Source organism: Ipomoea nil, unplaced genomic scaffold (assembly GCF_001879475.1).
Source record: "Ipomoea nil cultivar Tokyo-kokei standard unplaced genomic scaffold, Asagao_1.1 scaffold2480, whole genome shotgun sequence".
NCBI lineage: Eukaryota > Viridiplantae > Streptophyta > Magnoliopsida > Solanales > Convolvulaceae > Ipomoea > Ipomoea nil.
In genome coordinates this window covers 3763583-3783401 of record NW_017618908.1, presented here as the reverse complement: position 1 = coordinate 3783401, position 19819 = coordinate 3763583, and the positions used below count along the sequence as shown (strand labels likewise).

General features: G+C 35.2%; 3 protein-coding genes across 4 annotated transcripts; all 3 read left to right on the top strand.

The window, feature by feature from the left end:
• The first annotated feature begins 2931 nt into the window (after positions 1–2931).
• Positions 2932–7517, top strand: LOC109153133 (polyadenylate-binding protein 2-like). The gene is made up of 9 exons (XM_019300919.1): positions 2932–3492; positions 4454–4572; positions 4687–5343; positions 5441–5518; positions 5632–5721; positions 5946–6083; positions 6464–6640; positions 6771–6977; positions 7053–7517. The coding sequence occupies exons 1-9, from the start codon at positions 3189–3191 to the stop codon at positions 7296–7298; spliced, it is 2016 nt and encodes a 671-aa protein (XP_019156464.1). The 5' UTR covers positions 2932–3188; the 3' UTR covers positions 7299–7517.
• Positions 7518–11535: 4018 nt separating this feature from the next.
• LOC109153135 (NAC domain-containing protein 72-like) lies at positions 11536–14515 on the top strand. Its single transcript, XM_019300922.1, has 4 exons — positions 11536–12032; positions 12580–12825; positions 13463–14011; positions 14125–14515. Exons 1-3 carry the CDS (start codon positions 11586–11588, stop codon positions 13595–13597), a joined length of 828 nt encoding a protein of 275 aa, XP_019156467.1. The 5' UTR covers positions 11536–11585; the 3' UTR covers positions 13598–14011; positions 14125–14515.
• A 1677-nt stretch (positions 14516–16192) lies between these two features.
• Positions 16193–19390, top strand: LOC109153134 (50S ribosomal protein L4-like). 2 transcript variants are annotated; one of them, XM_019300921.1, is made up of 9 exons: positions 16193–16395; positions 16554–16594; positions 16729–16855; positions 17331–17479; positions 17854–17961; positions 18117–18236; positions 18334–18507; positions 19032–19147; positions 19267–19390. In XM_019300921.1, exons 1-8 carry the CDS (start codon positions 16305–16307, stop codon positions 19131–19133), a joined length of 912 nt encoding a protein of 303 aa, XP_019156466.1. In that variant the 5' UTR covers positions 16193–16304; the 3' UTR covers positions 19134–19147; positions 19267–19390. The 2 variants fall into 2 exon arrangements, with proteins under 2 accessions (XP_019156466.1, XP_019156465.1); XM_019300920.1 differs by having other exon boundaries at positions 19032–19390.
• Positions 19391–19819: the final 429 nt, after the last annotated feature.

Sequence of the window (19819 nt, the reverse complement as noted above, 5' to 3'; positions counted from 1 at the left end):
CAGATTGTCAATCAGCTCAGTTGATGGCGACGACATGCTAATTATTTTTTAATTTTTTTTTAGGAAATTAAATTATTTATTTATTTATGCAGAGAGTAAGTAGTGGAATGTGGGGTTGATGTTAGGAATGTCGCCGTCGAACCGGAAAGTTTTGCCTTCACCTATCCAATATTAAAATATTTTTTAAATAATAATATATAACTTTTTAATTAGAATTCATATTCATATTATATTTAAAATATAATTAATAATTTGAGTAATAATTATGGTAAGATTAATATTATTAAAGTAAAAATTTTAATATAATAAAATACTAAATATAATTATGATAACATTTAATATATAATAATCTAAATAAAATCAAACTTATTTCTTATATTACTCCAATATATAATGTTTATATATATTATTACTATTGAAGAATATAATAAAAGATATTGTGTATGCATGTGCATAGTAATAATAATGTAAAAAAAATAACAGAAATAATATAATAGTTGAGATATTTTTGTCCAAAAAATTGTATAATACAACTTGCATAATGTATAAAAAGATTAACATAAAAAATAATCATAAATCAGGGATATAACATGAGTTTAGATTAATTATATATATATATATATATATGTGTGTGTGTGTGTGTGTGTGTGTGTGTGTGTGTGCGCGCGCATTGCCATATTTTATTGTTAGGGTTATAAATTGCCTTTCAGTATGCAAGATCTGAGTTTTAGCCTTAGCCTACGTATCAAGGAATGCTCTATGTAATGAACTTGATCTAAAGAATGTTAGTAAGAACTGATCTCATAATTTTCTAATATGAAAATCTTGCTCTATCACTTGTTCACTCCTTTTACAACTACTTCAATTCGTAGCATATTTGTCGTGATTGTTGGACATTGGTTGTTGATTAGGAAAATTCAAAATATTTTTTGACAATTCAAAAAGTTTGTGCTTTGACTTGAAATTAGTTTGGGTTAAGTAGAAATTTTATTTATTGAAATCAAGAATAATAAATTTGGCCTAAGTATGCGATTGGCTAACTAGAATTATGTATAAAAATTATCTATGATAAACTTTGGAATAGTGATTACGGATTTTTCTATATATTTCCAATTTTGTACTAGTGTATTACTCAAAAAATTAACCTAATTTTTTTATTCAAATTAATCCAGTAAGTAAAATTAAATTATTCATAATAGCAATTTTAATAAATCGTGACATATTGACATGAAGTTTTGACAAGAAAGTGTGCAGGTTCAAAAGGATTGGAATTAAATATTCCTAGCTCTAGTATGACTATGATTAAGATGATTTTTTGTCCTATAAATAAAACGTATCCTTAATTCTTGAAGCTATCAACTATCTCCTGAATCTCGTGAAGGCATCTCGCAGGTTCTTGAAGCAAGGTCTTAGACTTTTTCCGGTAATTTTTTCAGTTACATTTTTATATATGTTATATTTATTATTTATTTATTGGTCAAATCAATTCTTTCTTACTTATTTATTTTTGTAACATTTTTTTGTCCAATTTTACATGTTTTACTATTCATTGATCAAACTAACTCTTTTTAATTGTTAATTTTCTTTAATAATTTTAATTATTATTTTTTTGGGTGTTTAATAGTAGTTTTGATGTAATTTCTAAATACTGCGTATATAAATTTTATATATTAATACTAACCTTAATATTATGAAAAATTAAAAATAACTTTAATTAAATATCATTAATCGAACCAGACAAATGATATGAGACGGAAGGAGCATTTTTTAAAATTATTTTTAAATTACTTTTTTTTTTGTGCTTAATAGTACTTTTAATATAATTTTTAAATATATAAAAAAAATAAATTTTAAATAATTTCAATAATTAAGTGTGGTTAACTGAACTAGGGGTGTAAATGAGCCGAGCAGCTCGGTCAAAGCTTGGCTCGAGTTCGGTCAAAATCGGGTTTGAGCCGAGCTCGAGCGGCTCGTTTAGTAATCGAGCTTGAGCCGAGCCTAGATATTCTAGGCTCGTGGCTCGTCGAGCTGCTCGCGAGCCATATAATATATAATATATAATATATATAATACATAATATAATATAATATAATATAATAATATATAAAAATAACAATTAGAAATTAAAATTTTGAACTCAAAATTCCTAAAAGATTTTTATTATTTATGTATTGATTAAACAAAGTAGTTTGAATTTTATATCAAAAGTATTAAATAGGTCAAATTCAATGTCAAAATCGAGCTCGAGTTTGAACTCGAACAATACCGAGCTTGTGCTCGAGCATCAGTTCTTGAGCTTGATCGAGCCCGAGCTCGAGCTCGAGCCAAGCCTCCATTAACAAGCTCGAGCTCAGCTCGACTCATTTACACCCCTAAACTGAACCAAATATATAAAATAAGACAAAGAGCGATTATCTAGTAAATATGAATCAAAATAAGTTTAAAACAAAATTTCAAGATTAGTTTAGTAAAATAACTTTGGGCTTAAATAAGCTTTAAATATATATCACTAATTAATGTTTAACTCATATTTGGGTTTGCGTACAATTACAATTCAAATAAGCCCAGTTTGCATAACTGGACATGGGCCTCAAGACGATTTGGGCTTGGTATCAAGTCAGCCTAACTGTCACCGTTGACCGTTATGTCAATCCGAACTAATTTTCCTTAATCACAGGAGATATTATTAAATCGCAATCTACAATATCTACTTATCCACTAATGATGGTACTTAGACTTCTAAACCTTACTTAGCTTCCTGAAATTAGTTACCAGAATCTTAGATTATTTCGCCCCTATTTTAGCAAACTGGAGAATCGATCAACGGTGCAGCATCGCATCGTACACGTGTCGGGTGTTTTCGCGGTCCAGATTTCGCTCCACATTCAACTAGGGTTCTTTTGCAACCGCCACTGACACTCTGCTCAGTATTTAAACGTTGCGGTTTCATTTCCGCCGGTTTGCGGTGCAGTTCTCTCTGCCCTCCCCTGAAAAAGCCAGATATATTTTCTCCGATCGCCGGCGGAAGCTTTGTTAATCCCTGTTTTACCCTGCCGTTCCTTGTTATTTGCATTCTAAACCCTCGGGATTGTTGTTGTTTCGACTCACCTGGTTGCCGTTTTCGTTCGTGTTAGCTTGCTAGGGTTTTATACGGGAGACGAGGAAGATAATCAGCGGTTGTTGAAGAAATGGCGCAGATTCAGATGCAGCATCAGAGTCCGGTGCCGGCACCGAACGGAGTGCCGGCGGCGAGTGCTGTTGCCGGCGCCGCCGTCTCCATCGCTGCTGCAGCTCCTGGTGGTGCTGGGGTTGCGAGCCAGTTCACTACGACGTCGTTGTATGTTGGGGACCTGGAGCCGACCGTGACAGACTCGCAGCTCTATGATGTGTTCAACCAGGTTGGTCAGGTGGTTTCGGTTAGAGTTTGTCGGGACCTCAGCTCTCGCCGATCCCTCGGCTATGGATACGTCAACTATAGCAATCCTCAGGATGGTTAGTTCTCTTCTACATTGATGCAGAACTTTTAATATTATCGATTAAATGGAACAGTCTATGCAGTCTGGTTTGCATTTGCAGTGTTTTGTAGTTTAAGATAGTTGTGTAACATTCTGTCTTCATAACTTTTCTTTTTGTTGCATATGTTTTGGTTTTATGATGACATGATGCAAATACTTTGAATTTGGAAATTAAAAAAATAAAAATTATCCTGTCATTTTGATGTGTCTTTCTTGTAAAAGTTGCAAGAGTTGGTCTAGGAAATCAGGACATTTAGCTGACACTTTAATTTCTGCAGTTGTGAATTGTGATGCATGTGGCATTTGCATGATTAGGTGATTATTGTTATGCTCTTTGTTTTCCATTTCTATTTATGCTCAGTTAACATATAATGGTACCCTTTTGGGAGGGTCACTCATTTGTTTTCTGGTGTTACGAACTAAACCTCCCTTCTGTATGTTTGCAAGTTGGTAAATGTTACCAGGTTTGGATTTTATCTCTTCTCCATTGACTGTCCATCTAATTGCCTAAAGTAGTCTTGTTTCTTGGTTTGTGAAAGTGAGTGTGGTTGTGTGGTAGCATTGCTTTTAGCTCTGGTTGTAGTCTAATCTTTTGAATGATTTCATATGTTTTACATGTAGAAACCATATATCTTATGGCAGTATATATGTAGATTCAAATTGCCTAATCCTTTGTGACTTTGTCCTGTTTTTGTTCACAGTTTATTTTGGCCCAAATTGCTTGATTCTGGGACCATATCTTGTTATTTTCTACAGTATACTTTAATAGCATTGTTTTATTGTGTGTGGTGATGTTATGTTTAAACTTCCTGACAACCAAAACTACATGCTTCAAGAGTGTTTCTTGTGTGTGGTGATGCTATGTATGAACTTTCTGACAACCAAAACTACATGCTTCAATACTTAATAGTGCTTTTTTGTGTATTCTCTTATTGCAGCGGCAAGGGCACTGGAGGTTTTGAACTTCACACCGCTCAACGGCAAGTCGGTTAGGGTCATGTATTCTCATCGTGACCCTAGTCTACGTAAGAGTGGGACTGCAAATATATTTATCAAGGTATACGTAGTTGGCAAGCTTTTTTATTGGTACTTGTGATACTGTTGCTTTTGAATTTTATCTTGAATGTATCCTGGATGGAAGATGTGATTAGGTTCTTTAATTGCTATGCAGAATTTGGACAAATCAATTGACAACAAAGCCTTGTTTGAAACTTTTTCAAGCTTTGGCAACATCCTTTCATGCAAGATAGCAACTGATGCTAACGGCCAGTCTAAAGGCTATGGTTTTGTTCAATTTGACAATGAAGAATCGGCTCAAAATGCCATAGATAAGTTGAATGGCATGCTAATTAATGACAAGCAAGTCTATGTTGGACATTTTCTTCGTAAGCAGGAAAGAGAAACTTCAACTGTTAAGACAAAATTTAACAATGTTTTTGTGAAGAACCTATCAGAATCCACAACAGATGATGATCTGAATAAAACTTTTGGTGAATTCGGGACAATTACTAGTGCAGTAGTGATGAGGGATGCAGATGGCAAGTCCAAGTGCTTTGGGTTTGTCAATTTTGAAAATGCAGATGATGCTGCTCGAGCAGTTGAAGCTTTAAATGGGAAGAAATTTGATGACAAAGAGTGGTATGTTGGGAAAGCTCAAAAAAAGTCAGAAAGGGAGCAAGAATTAAGAAGTAAATTTGAGCAGACTGTAAAGGAAACAGTGGACAAATATCAAGGCGCAAATTTGTATGTCAAAAATTTGGATGATAGTATTGATGATGACAAGCTAAGGGAGCTCTTCAATGACTATGGTACAATAACATCATGCAAGGTACATCATATGAGATATGTGCACTTTTTGTTATTTCGTCTGCTACTTATAATTGGATAAGTTGTATTTGATTAACATTGTTTTCTTTGTTTTTCAGGTTATGCGTGATCCGAGTGGAATTAGCAGAGGATCAGGATTTGTTGCCTTTTCAGCTCCTGAGGAAGCTTCCAGAGCTGTAAGTTAACAGCAGTAGTTGATGTGTTGTAACATGGGTCAGTGCTAAGTATAGTTTCTCTTATTTTAAGTGAATAAGATACTAAAAATATTTTTATTATTATATTGTTGTAGCTTAACGAGATGAATGCAAAAATGATAATCAGCAAGCCACTTTATGTTGCAATTGCTCAGCGGAAAGAAGAGAGAAAGGCAAAGTTGCAGGTAATTTAACACTTGCTCTAGAACTTGAAATTTTTTGTTTTATTTGCTAGAATATCAGTTTGATATCCACTTATTTTCTTAATTACTCGTAATATTTACTCTGATCAGTTTTGATTCTTTGAATACACATATTAATTGATGCACAATGCTTATATGACTATCAGCTCTATGGCTGCATGGATGTCTTTCTGTTTCTAATTTTTGTTTATACGACACTCTTGCAGGCGCAGTTTTCACAGATGCGACCAGTTGCAGTGACACCAGCTCTCGCTCCTCGAATGCCAATGTATCCTCCTGGTGCACCAGGTATTGGCCAGCAGCTCTTTTATGGCCAAGCTCCACCTGCTATGATTCCTCACCAGGTATGACCTTTTTTTTTGTACTCTCTTTTAACTGATGATCACCAACCTTGCCTGTAAACCTAATTATTTGCTTTAGTGAAGACAAGTATTGTTAGTGTAGATTTTAAGCAATCAAATCCATTTGAGTTGTCTTACTGTATGCTTCAAGTTATTACATTCTTATCAGTGAATCATATTCTGCATCATGGAGACTGGTTAGTTATGATGTTAATGACAAGGCACTTGGGGTTTAAGCTAGTTGGAATTGAAATGTTAAGCCATCCTCGTATCCTTGGCTTCAGAAATTATGTTACTTCAAGAATCAATACATTCAAAGAGGATTATCTTGTAAAGTCTTTTGTTTCGTTTTGATGGTAACTAATTTTAGTCATTGTTTCTAGGCCGGATTTGGATACCAGCAACAGCTTGTCCCCGGAATGCGGCCAGGAGGAGCTCCAATGCCAAATTTTTTTGTGCCACTTGTCCAACAGGGTCAGCAAGGCCAGTGTCCAGGTGGCAGGCGTGGATCTGGACCAGTGCAACAAGCTCAGCAGACTATGCCCTTGATGCAACAGCAGGTAAGTTTTGTTTTAAAATCATGGTCAGTGTCCTGTGTCAATTGGTTGGTACTGTAAGATAAAAGAATTTAGTTTTATTTTAAAATGTTCAACAAGCAATCCTGATTTATTTATTGATCTTGTCTCCAAGATGCTCCCAAGGGGAAGGATGTATCGATTCCCCCCTGGCCGGAATGTGCCAGAGGTGCCAGTGCCCGGTGTGGGTGGAGGTCTTCTTTCTGTTCCATATGATATGGGTGGTGTTGCACTTCCTCGAGATGGTTCTTTGGGACAACCTGTACCAATTACCGCACTTGCAAGTGCCCTTGCAAATGCACCGCCCGAGCAACAGAGGACAGTGAGTATCTAACTTTCTCCACATCGATCCATGTTCCTTTTCAAGATAGAATTTGACTGTGTTTCTGTTTATCAGATGCTTGGTGAGAATTTGTACCCACTTGTTGATCAACTGGAGCACGAGCACGCAGCAAAGGTTACAGGCATGCTTCTCGAGATGGACCAAACTGAGGTCCTGCATCTGCTCGAATCGCCAGAAGCTTTAAAAGCCAAAGTTGCAGAGGCTATGGAAGTTCTGAGGAATGTTCAACAGGCTAACAGCCCAGCAGACCAACTTCAACTTGCTTCACTTTCCCTTAACGACACCAGCCTTGTGTCCTAGGCGCAGTCAAAACTGTCTCTGCTTGGGTCTGAAGAGATTAGATTTTTTTTTTTTTTATTTTTTTATTTTTTTTTATTGTAGTACCAAGTATTAATCTTGGTATGTTATCTCCTAGGATTTTCAATGCGAATAGCCATATGCACTTTTAGATTTAAAAAAAAAAAATGGATCTAGAAATTGTTTCCACCATTTATATTATTATTTGTTTTTGTTTTTGAAGAGTCTCTCTCATTGTTCATAGTGCTTGTGACATGCTTGCAGAGTTGTGTGTGGCTTCTATCTTATCGCTGCCATTATTTTAGTTCATGAATCATCTATTATAGTTGTAGAGCAAAAAAAAAAAACAAACAAACAAAAAAGATCTTGTCATTGGAAATTATTCTTTCCTAAAATATATTTTCACTAGAAAAAAGTTATCAAAATAATCATGTCCAAAATATAATAATATTGGGTGGTAAATGGCAAAAACGAAATCAAAAATAGAAACAAAAGAAATGCAAGTTCTTATTGTATAATGTCTTCTATCCCTATATTTTGAGTATATTTTCATATTTGCATGTTTACCTTGTGCTTTGTATCTTATTTTTTTTAATGAGTTTAGGATATAGTTAGATAAAATTGAAAAATTAGACAATAATAATAATAATAATAATAATAATATTATTATTATTATTATTATTATTATTATTATTATTATTATTATTATGTTGCAATATGCAAAGTATAAACATCCATTGATTTAGCATTATCTCGTAAAAAAGGTAATAAAAGAAAAATATTGATCTCATCTTCTACAATGATAAAAATTTAGACATAATCTTAACATAACTGAGATTTTATTGGGCTAACAAAATTTTTGTTAAATTTGAGAGCACTCATAATCCGAGGTGAAAGACAAGTTTCAAGATCCATGCTCCCTCCTCCCCTTCAATCCTAGGGAACAACGAGACCTTCCCATTGAACTTATTTGCACATTCACTTTGAACGGCCACAACTTTTTCGAAACCAACTCCACAAACACTATACATATCAAACCGGGGTGAGATGCCCATCATCATGCTGCAAGGATCAAACTCCCTGATACATTGGTGATTCCTACCCACGCGTTAACCCGTTCGCAAAAAATTCTATGTATGTGACGGTAATAAAGTTATCGAAATATTTACTTAGAGAGTGTAAAGAGTAAGCAGATGAGTAATCGTATTGCTAAGATTTTGAAAACAAGATTGAATGTGTCCCCTACCTATTACAATAAGTATAACAGTCCCTATAATAACTGCCCAGTGTTCCTCATAACTGTTGCTCCTTAATGAGGCGGTGTTCTGTAATAAGTAGAATGACCCTGCATTAAGTGTGTCGACTGTTACATTTTCTCGTTGCTCTACACTCGGGCCCAGGTTAAGTCTAAGTAACTTATCCCATTATCTTGTTAATTACCAGCTCCATACTCTTGAGCGATGAGATAACTGAGTCAGCTAAGGAGTAATAATAAGAATATAATAGTGATAGACTCATAGAATATTTAGAAACAAACAATGATAATTATTAATTGGAATTGATATATTCCTTTTATAGTTACATGTCACTTCCAACTAACACAAGCATCATTGGTCATTTTCCTCCTACATGCATACTTAAACTTTCATGTTTCTTTCTTTAAAATTCATATGCATTCAAATGAAATAGAGGAAAAAGTTATTGTACGTAGGACATGACACTCACTAAGTGGGTAGAAATCATAGTCATATCTTTTATGAGAAACTATGGCTAGTTAAGCCTGAGTTATTTGACTATATTTGTATTCCATATTTGTTCATTTAATTTGCTTTTTTTTTTTTTTTTTTTTTTTTTTTGAGGGGGGTGGGTTGGTGGGAGTTTAGTGGTAAAAGATTTAGACTTGTATGTTCGGTGACAATTATACCGAGTTTTTAATGTTAAGCTGAGACATGATTTGAACTTAACTTGAGACTGATTAGGTGGGATAAAACTTACACAATCTCATCCACACCCCGTAGTAGTTAAAATAATTTTTTTATTTTTTAAAAATCATTTAAGTTCTAGTTTCATTTCAATTGTAAAATGGAATTTTTCTGATTAATTGAAGATCATATTTAATTACTCTAGGAATAGTCCCAAAAGTGAAATATATTAATTTACAAAATATATACACAAATGGAGGCCTACATAAAAGCTAGTAAGGACAATCTCCAAACACTCCCAAAAGCTATATATGATATGTGTAAAGGCAAAATTAAATGGGAAGAAATGTCTGTGTGTTTATGTCTTAAGGAATGGGAAAAAAAAATTGTTTGTGTGTGGGGAACTTAGCATGCATATGATGTCCCCATGGACCATGGTGCCAATTATTTAGAGCATCCACATTTGTTGGGGAGAATAGGGGGATAATGTAAGAGTGATTAGGAAAGAGAAGATGGGAGGGGAGAGAAAAAAAAAAGAAAAAAAAAAAGGAAAATTAAATTTAAAAAAAAAAAAAAAATCAGACTGTCAGGCGCGCCTCTCGGCACGCCTGACGCGCGTGCGGTGCATGCGCCCGTCATGCGCACTGGTGACAGCCACGCGTGGTTGTCACCAGTGGTGGCTTTTGGGGTGGGGCCCACCATTTCTGCATTATCCCTTCATTTGCAGACCAATTATTTCTCACATTATCTCTTCCCCACATTAGTTATTATCTTGGGTGGGGAGAATTCTTTCTGAAATATCTCCCTATTATCCACAAATGTCGATGCTCTTAGGGAGGTCACTAAGGTGATAAATCAACCTAAATTATTAATTGCTAATCAGTTCAAATCAAGAAGACTAATAAGCAGTTATCATACAGAGTTGAACTTTAAATATGATGATTATCAAATCAACTGTCTAACTAACTTGGCTGAAATTGTCCTGTTATAGTGATATATCTAGTCATTAACAAGAATCTATTAATTACTGAAAATGAGTTTAAAATAATTATATTTTATACTCCTTTAATTAACATATAACATTATACCTCTCAATCAAAATCATTCTATGTATAGATGAAAGAGATAATTGTGAAAATGATGTGTTACTTTTATGGTTACATGTCACTTCCAACTAGTATAGCACACAAGCTAAAATCATTGGTCACTTCCCTTGGACATGCATACTTAAATTTCCAATGTTTCTTTCTTTAAAAATCATGTGTATTCAAATAAAAGATTGTATGGCATACACTCTTTGACCAAGTGGCAGGAAATCCATGGCTAACTAATAAAGGACAAATTTGACCATATGTACTCCATATTTGGTAATTTAATTTTTGTAAGTGTTATTATTCTTATAAAAATATATAAGGCTATTGTAAGTATCACTATATCAAGAAAATTTCATACTTAAATACTGTAGTTACAATGCTTATGGTAAAATTATACTAAATAAAAAAAATCAGAGAAGAATAAATGTTTAATATCCTCCTAAGCTCATCAAAGAGATGTAAGTTAAGAGGAAGACATTTATGCTTAGTCGCTATTTACTTTGCTTACTTATTAACTTCTTTGTGAATATATCTCATCAATGATCTGGGATGTAAATCAAGAGGAAGATGTGTATGCTAGGTTGTCTTGTACTTTGCTTACTTATTAACTTCTCTATGGATATGTCTAACGGTATAACGACAATCACATATAAGGTGTCTAACCAAAACCTCTAATGTTTGTGGCAACTTCTATATGAATATGTCTAATGGTATAACAACAATTACGTCTAAGGTATCTAACTCAAACTCTAACCACCAATGTTCTTGAAAGGAATCAAGCCTTTATTTATTACTCCGTAATTTCTATGTGAGTATGTTTAACGGTATACCAACAATCACGCCTAAAGAGCTTAACCTAAACTCAAACTCTCAATGTTCGTGACAGAAATCAAACACTTATTTATTAACTTCTCTATGAATATGTTTAATGATATAATAATAACAACAATCACATCGAAGGAGACTAACCAAATTTGGGATGAAACCTGGAGGGTGCGGTTAAGTGGAAGGAACTCATTCATCCTTAACCAAAGGTCAAGGGTTCGATCTTTGGCCTCCAGGAAAAGAGGTGCGGTGGAAACTCTGGTTATACAAAAAAAAAAAATTAAAAAAAAAAAATTGGGATGTACTCACCGTTAACACGTACACCTGAGATGACAGAATAAAACCCCCGGAGAAGCGTCACGGCGAAGCCTCTCCTGTCGCGCCCCTATATAAACCCCAGTGGTCATCAGAAAATCTTTCGGTGGCTGACTTGATTGTGTATTGCGAAGATGGGGGACGTCAACAAGGATACGACGTCGTTTGCCCTCCCAGGTTCAGGGTTCTACCCTTCCGACGAACAGCTTGTAGGCTACTACCTCTCCCTGAAGAATGACGGCGATCGTCACGGCGGCACGAACGTAATCAAGGATATTAACCTCTACAATTTTGACCCGTTCAACTTACCCGAGACTTTCCGCTTCCGGTTCGGCCGCGGCGGGAGGCGCCTGCACTGGTTCTGCTTTGTTGTTAGGGCTTTGAAGGATAGAGGAACCAGGCGAGCCGGCGGCGGGTACTGGAAAAGGAGAGGGGGGGTTAGGGTTGTTGTGGATCGGAGTTTGGGGAAAGCCGTGGTTGGGACGCGCAAATGCTTCGTTTTCTACTTTGGGGATTCTCCGAAGACTGCTGTGAGAACTGACTGGTTTATGTATGAATACGAACAACCTAATCATCCAACGGTACCCTCTTAATCAGAGCTCCGCTTTCGTATTTCTTGCACTTGTAAATCGATGGACAGATATATATATATATATATATATATATATATATATATATATATATATATATATATATATATATATATATATATATATATATATCAAGGTTTTGGTTATTCTTAATAATATGAGTCCTTGGGAGGATCAAATTCAGGTTTTTAAATCAAGCTGGGGGGTTTTGATTTTGAGTATGTTGAAGTAATGAAGGGGGCCTTTGTTTTTACACTTCATACTGCAAGGTATAAATACAATGGGGTTAAAATCAAGATGCTATTCTAGTATTCTGGCTCAATTGTTTACTAGCACAATTTATTTTAAGAAAACCTGTGATTTATGTGTTATTTGTGACTGGTAAATGTCTGAATATGAGGCAGTTGATAAGAAAATCAATTGTTGGTTCATGGTTTTCATGATTTTATTCATCATTGCCTTTCGCTCATGGCCTGTTCTGTCTTATGTTTGACTGTGAGTATAACTAGTATTGGTACATGCTTTTGTTCATATGCAGGCTGCTTTCGTCCTATGTCGAATTTTTTCCAAATCACATCACGGAAACAACCTGTCAGAAAATATGGTGAGTTCCTGTGCTGAAGAAAGTGTTGCGACTGTTCGTCACATTGGTATTCAGTGCAATGGAACTGCCACGTCAGCCACCGATGAAAAAATGCAGGATGAGAAGAATGAGGTTTTGAATTTCCCAGTGGATACAGTTAGCAAGATAGATAATCATGTTAGTGAACCAATTGGTGACCAGGTAATGCATGATGAAATATTTTCTGCTGCATTTTACTTCAATTTTCTTAGTAATCTTCCTTTGAATGATCTTTTTCTTTTTCCTTGATACCCTGAGTACGAAGTACTAAGTTATGACCAATGAACTAAACTTAATTTCAATGAACAATTCCAACTACCCACAAATCACAGCTACTCCTAAGTAATGGAAACTAAACTACTCGCCAATTATGAGATTAGATCTACCTTGCTCCTGGTGAGGTTTGAACAGGGCCTGGTCTTAAGGTCTTTGCCAACTAAGCAAGATGAGCTTTGAATTGTCTTAAAAATGGTAATGATCATAAGCTGAGCCAATGTAAACTGCTAGTTCTTGCTATAAAGTATTTGTGATGTGATATCTATATATGCTTTATGCACCTCATATCTTGTGATGTTAGATGTTCTAGCGCAGCAAATAAGCCTTTTCTAGCTTCAAACTTGAAATTACCTTTAGTTTCTATTGATGGATAGGTAGCCAATGTAGGCGTTTTCTGAAGCTTAATCCAAAGATTTCCATCTTTCATCTCCCAATCTACTATCTTTCATCATAGGTTATGCATTTAGTTCTTAATGTCAAATGAATTTGCCTACAATTCTTTATAGGTTGTTGCTTTTTGCAGATGAGATCAACGGGACTTGTTAGTACTGGTGCTACATTTATTGAAGCCTTGGCTGCTGAGGAAGAATTAGGCATTCTTGAAGGAGATTTTTTGGAGCTGGATGACCTTGTCTGCCCACTTTTGGGCGGTGACTAATTTATTACAATATTGATAAACCAATTTAAAAGGATTTCTCTAAGAGAAAGATGGATAATCACTAAGTGATACAAAAGTATTACAATACCAATCTTGGATTACAATTCCAATTCAGATATTATTGACACATTACGAATCTTGGATTACAATTCCGATGAGATATTATTGATACATTACCAATCTTGGATTACAACTCCAAATGTGATACATTACCAATCTTGGATTACAATTCAGACGTCTAAATGAGATACCATTCCATTACTTTCCCAAGAATAGTTGGGATGCATACTGAAGTTGTTGATACAATCATGTAAGGTTATGTAAGATATATTGGCGGTGAAAGCCTGAAGATATGAAGTGTTGTCTGTTCTTTGGAGACAATTGTCCCATGGCGCAAATCATCTGGCTTATGAGGTACTTTCTGGATTTTATCTTTTAATTCTATCTTTGATTCTGATGAGCAGAGAAAGTGACTTGGTTTATTATCGAAGTGGTCTTTCTGATTGGGCAATTCATGTCATTGATAGGGGGACCCGTTTGGTGGTTAGCACGGTGGTATTTGTGTCGTGGATTATCAATGTATCAATCTCAACTCTACTCTGTTCCCACCTTGCCAAGCTGTTGGCCATTTTGCTGAAGGTGGAGTCAACTATGCTGAGCAGACGCCGCTTAGCCTTTGTAGATTTTCTGTTATCTCAGCTTTGCAGACAGATTGTTTTCCTGTTTTGTTGGTCAATCAACAAACTTGCTTGTTTGAAATAAATGAAGTTTGTGTTAACTTTTGCTGCTTCAGTCCTATGCTGCTGCTTTAAACTACTTTCTATTTGTATCTGTAAAATACTTTGGATTTTCAGTAGTCTGATACTTTGTTATAGCAGCATTTGCAGGTCTTTTCATCTAGCTTTCTATGCTTATATATTTCAATTTGCATCTCACAGACTCACAGCCTTGCCTTTATTGCACTAATTAAAAAGCAAATAATTCAATGGTGGTTAGTATCCTCACTTATGTGTGTTTTTATTTAATTTTTATGTACATTATGCTATAAAAATTATACTATATATTATCTTGAACATAAATATTCTTGCTATTATACTTTTTGTATTATTGTTATAATAATAATACACTACATCTTTTCTTATATTATTATTACTATTAAAGAATATATAAATGAAATATATTGTAAATAAAAATGAATAATTATAAGCTAAATTTCATTTACATTTTAATTAGCAAGGATGGTTATTATTACCTAAAAATGAATATTAAATTTATATATAAAAAAATTACATTTTTATCTGATATATTGTATATATGGGTATGGGTACATACATGCGTGGATGTTGAAGCACGGATTCCAAATAGTGGGTCGAGAAGCTCCGGTCCAACTTAATGCCAAGCACGGATTCTAAATAGTGGGTCGGGATGCTCCGGTCCAACTTAATGCCAAAAGTCCCCTCTCAGTAGCATGAAGGGGTCAGTCTCCGGGTTCTCGGCATGGCGGCATGTAGCGGACATGCATCGGCTACGGTCGGGGCCGGGTACCTTCACGCCACGCGGCGGCTATACTCTGAGCCCCTTAGGGCCGGAGCTGGGGAGCAACGATCGGGCCTGACCATTGGGGTCGGGCCTCGACGTTTGACGGGGCGCGCTAGGGACCTGGCGAAACTGAGGCTTGGTCACGGCAAGACGCTCGGGAAGGCCGGTCGGACGGAGGGGCGACCGTGTTAGCGGTCAGCTAAGGAGACGCAAGGTGAATAAGCCGACTAGACCTGACCGTGGGACGGATCGGTGCCGACCGACCAGTAGACTTCACGGGCGTATATCCCTATCATTATCAAACAAAAGTATGAATATTGTTTTTCAATATTACTTTAATAAGTTATAAAATATAGTTAAGACCCAAAATTTTTAATAACTATGAGATGATTATAATTTTAATATGAAAAATATTATTTACCCTTACAAATATCACTCACAAATTTGTCACTTTTTTATGTGACAAATTTTAATAGGTTTGTTTTTTCTCTTTTTTTTTTTTTTTTTTTTTAAATTTAAATTTTATATATCAACCTATCAGAACTTGCTATATCAAATTTGTTTTCAAATAAAAAGTGACAAATTTGTTAGTAATAATGTAAAAGTATATAATATTGTCTCTTGAAATTGACACGGATTTATATTTTGTGCATTGCACATATTATACATTAGTAAATAAGTAAATATAAATAAATTTCAGTTATCATTCTAAATGGGTAGTAATAGGTCTAAACATTCCCAATACGCCAAGGAGTATAAACAAAGTTACCAAGAACAGTCCGCATGGGTAGCTCAATTGGTCATAGATGTGAAACTTTAGAAGAATGATCAGGGATCGAGTCTCATCAGCATCAGCGGCAGTGAGGGGGCTCCTTGTGCGCAGTGAGCCGGACTGAGGTGTGGGGGACTCTTAGGGTTGGGGTTCAGCCTTTTGAAAGAAAGTTACCAAGAGCACGAAATTCATATAACAAAAACAAAATTATAATTTCACCCTATTATGTTGATATATTTACAAAAAACACCTACTATATATTATTAAATTTATATCCCATCCTACACCCCTCGCCGCCTCTCGACTGTATTCCATGTTCACAGCTCTTTCTGGTTCTGCAAAATGACCATCTAATTTGTATCTATATCTGTATGTAATCAGTATCTATTGCAAATCATGTCATTATCAATTTCTAGGAGGCTTTTGCGTTCGTTTTGTTCATCTGATTCCCCCGCCGGTTTGCTCCGTTCCCTCTCTGGATCTACAGGTTTGATTTTGCTTTTAATTTTCATTCGGCATATTATAGAATTGAAATTTGGACCTTACTGAGAAGATTTCCTCCCCACTTTTTGATACTCTTAATCCTTGTTTTCCTATTATGCTAAACCATATGTTTGATAGCACCTCAATTTCTTTTTGATACAGCTTCGAATGTAACTTCTGCGAAGCAGTTTGCTTTTGCTAAGGTAAAATGATTGCCTTCCTTATTTCAATGCTTTGAAAATCGTCGTGTTTTTCTAGGGTTGACTTGTTGATTGTTTTTCATGCTTTTTCCTTTGTTGCATTACATAGCATCTGTATACCTTGGTCTTTGCTGCAGAATGAACCAATTTTCTTTGCCTTACGAAGATTTTCGACTTCAATCCTGGCTCCTGATTCAGGTGATGGTGAATTTCCATCAGATTTATTGACAAAGAAGCGTGTTTTGACTCTTGATCGTGAATTAGGTATGTGAACAGCATTACAGCACTTTTATAGTTAAATTCAGTGCTTTCTTTATTGACAAATCCAAATAATTGTCATGATTTATTATTCCTCAATTCCTCTATTTTCAGTTTCTCTCTCTCTCTCTCTCTCTCTCTCTCTCTGCTCTTGTTTCTGATATGCTAGCTTGGAACAAAGTCATGAAATTTGCGAACATTTTCCAAATTTAAGTATCTTCTCTAGTATCACTCCATCCTGTTTCGTAAATAATTGCTGTAAAAATCATGGTTACTTGTGCCTACATGGATGTAACTGGTTTTGAGTTCTCTTTTGTAGCCGTGTTTCAAATTTGCTCGCTACTGTTTGTTAGAAACCACTTATGAGATCTCTTCTGTTTAGTTAACTTGTTCTGAGTTTTGATTTTTCTTTTCTTGTTTCTTTGTATAAGCTTGTACAACTTTGTTTTATTGTGTTGTGATTACTGCAATAATGTAATAGGGCTCTATCAGGACCTGGTTGTTCCAGTAACAAACTTCCGTAATGAAGATAAGGGTTTTATGGTGTTGGCTGGTGATGTTTTCGATGTGCCAATTAGGAAGGACATTATACATCGTGTTGTAAGATGGCAGCTTGCTAAACGGCAGCAGGTATAGTATGAATCAAAAAGCTATCTTCGTTTAGAAATTATTTGTTTGGATATTTTACCTTCTTTTTTTTTGGTCATTTTGTTCACCACTGGCATACAAAGAAAGGAAATGATTATCTCAATTTGAAACTTGTGCCCTGGAAATAATGATTTTTTCATGTTGAGAAATCTGGTTTATGTTTCTGCAGATAATTTCAAACAATTGGATCCTTATGTAACATTCCCCTGATTTGTTCCCCAAATGTTTTGTTATTTCTGTACACATTTTTTAAGGTTACCCAAGCTTCATTATCTTTTGCACTTGATATTTATTCCCAAAATCTCTATAGAATTATGATTTCTGGTAATATATGAAATCATGGTTGGAAAATGTAGGGAACACATTCGACTAAAACTATTAGTGAGGTCAGTGGGACTGGGAGGAAGCCTTATCCGCAGAAGGGTACAGGTCGAGCAAGGCATGGGACACTCCGTGGCCCTCAGGTGATATTCTTTCCTACATTTGGCCCCTCTGTGTTCTTGTCTAAATTTACATAAAATATTTTCTCTCTCAGGTGTTTTTTTTTGTTTTTTTTCAGTTTTGTTTTTTGAGTTGCTGTTATAAAAGAATACTAATAGCATTTGTTAATGGGCAATAGTTTCGTGGAGGTGCAGCTATGCATGGCCCAAAGCCTCGAAGTCATGCTATCAAGCTGAACAAGAAGGTTCGTCGACTGGGCTTGAAGATTGCTTTGTCAGCTCGTGCAGCAGAGGGAAAGGCAAGTTTAAAGCCTCACAAGTATACGAATACACTGTTTAAATCATTATATGTTGCAGGGAATTTCAACTTAATAGCAAATGTTGTGCAATTTACAGCTCATGATTTTTGAGGATATGGAACTACCTTCACACAAAACCAAGAACATCGTAAGCTATGCCCAGAAAATGGAGAATGCCAAAAAAGTTTTGCTTGTTGATGGTGGCCCCATCAACGAAAACCTCAAGTTGGCCACTCAAAATATACATTATGTCAACGTTTTGCCTTCTATTGTAAGTATCAGAACTACATTGGTCTCTTCGATGGTTTATACACATTTGTCTGCACTTGATACTTGGCTATTGTAGCAGCTATTGGATCTAGCTTTTGAGTTTGATTTTTCTTCTAAGTGAGTTTTTTTTTTTGAGTACTATTGACCCTGTTACATGTAGTATCTGTTCATATATACTTTCTCAACCAACTAAAGCCCAACGAGTCAACACCGCCTCTATTGAGGCTCGAACCTATGACCTCCCATTTGAGAGAGTCACTTCATGCCGCTTGACCACAAGGTCTTTGGCTCTTAATGCATTAATTGAATTAGTAAAAATCTTTTGATGATTCTCATGAATCTGTTCATGCACACAATGGTTCCGTAGCTCTATCTGTGATGAACCAACATTGTATAAACATATTCCCTTTTTTGTTAATGCTGATATAGATGGTGGCTGTAATTTCTGATTCTCTTGAAGGCTATATTTATATCTTCAGCTCTCGCCCTAATTTCTTCCATCTAATTTCCCTTACTTTTTGGCAGGGTTTAAATGTCTACAGTATTCTGCTACATGACACGCTAGTCATGTCACGTGATGCAGTAAATAGGATAGTCGAGCGGATGCACACTCCAATCAATCGCTAATTGAGCTTCTCTAGGTTGGAATGAGTGTAGATCTTTTCCTTGTTTTTCAAAAATAGATGACGAGACAGTAGAATATGCGTACTGCTACCATCGATTGAACTGTTTACGATTTTTGCACTGCAATTAACTGCAGCTGTGGTTGAGAACAGTTATGAATATGCAGCAGACAAACCAAAGTTATTATTCGACATTGAACTGCTTTTAAAGAACCTTGTTCAACTGCTAATGAAAGATGATTATGTGGGAAGAATTGCATTTAACTGTTTCAGTGGCATTTTCTTTCATTGGTGATCAGAAATGAATGAATATATATATATATATATATATATATATATATATATATATATATATAACAGATATATTGTTTTCTGTTTTGAATAAAATGGTTGTGTTTTCCGTTTTGACAAAATGGCAGTGTCCTATTTTGTGGTTTTGGCAAAGCGGAATGGATAAAATTGTTTGTCCTTTTCCCTTTGATAGTTTATTGTTATTATTATCATTTTTAAAAAGTGTCAATTTGAGCATTAAGATTTAAGATTATAACTTTTGTACAATTAGGCTACTGAACTTAAAATATGTGCAAACAAACCATTAAACAAATTAAACATACGTAATTGAACCATCATTAAACAAGCAATATATATACAATTGAGATATTTTTAAAAAAATTTGGTACAATTTGAGTT

What these genes read in the sequence shown, in the direction of transcription:
- LOC109153134 (XM_019300921.1), top strand. Translation starts at nt 16,305, where the DNA reads ATGTCATTATCAATTTCTAGGAGGCTTTTGCGTTCGTTTTGTTCATCT. An exon ending in AGCAGTTTGCTTTTGCTAAG is followed by an intron (nt 16,595 to 16,728) that starts GTAAAATGATTG and finishes TCTTTGCTGCAG; the next exon opens with AATGAACCAATTTTCTTTGC. An exon ending in TCAACGTTTTGCCTTCTATT is followed by an intron (nt 18,508 to 19,031) that starts GTAAGTATCAGA and finishes ACTTTTTGGCAG; the next exon opens with GGTTTAAATGTCTACAGTAT.
- LOC109153135 (XM_019300922.1), top strand. Translation starts at nt 11,586, where the DNA reads ATGGGGGACGTCAACAAGGATACGACGTCGTTTGCCCTCCCAGGTTCA. An exon ending in AACAACCTAATCATCCAACG is followed by an intron (nt 12,033 to 12,579) that starts GTACCCTCTTAA and finishes GTTCATATGCAG; the next exon opens with GCTGCTTTCGTCCTATGTCG. An exon ending in GTGAACCAATTGGTGACCAG is followed by an intron (nt 12,826 to 13,462) that starts GTAATGCATGAT and finishes TGCTTTTTGCAG; the next exon opens with ATGAGATCAACGGGACTTGT.
- LOC109153133 (XM_019300919.1), top strand. Translation starts at nt 3,189, where the DNA reads ATGGCGCAGATTCAGATGCAGCATCAGAGTCCGGTGCCGGCACCGAAC. An exon ending in CTGCAAATATATTTATCAAG is followed by an intron (nt 4,573 to 4,686) that starts GTATACGTAGTT and finishes ATTGCTATGCAG; the next exon opens with AATTTGGACAAATCAATTGA. An exon ending in CTGAGGAAGCTTCCAGAGCT is followed by an intron (nt 5,519 to 5,631) that starts GTAAGTTAACAG and finishes ATATTGTTGTAG; the next exon opens with CTTAACGAGATGAATGCAAA.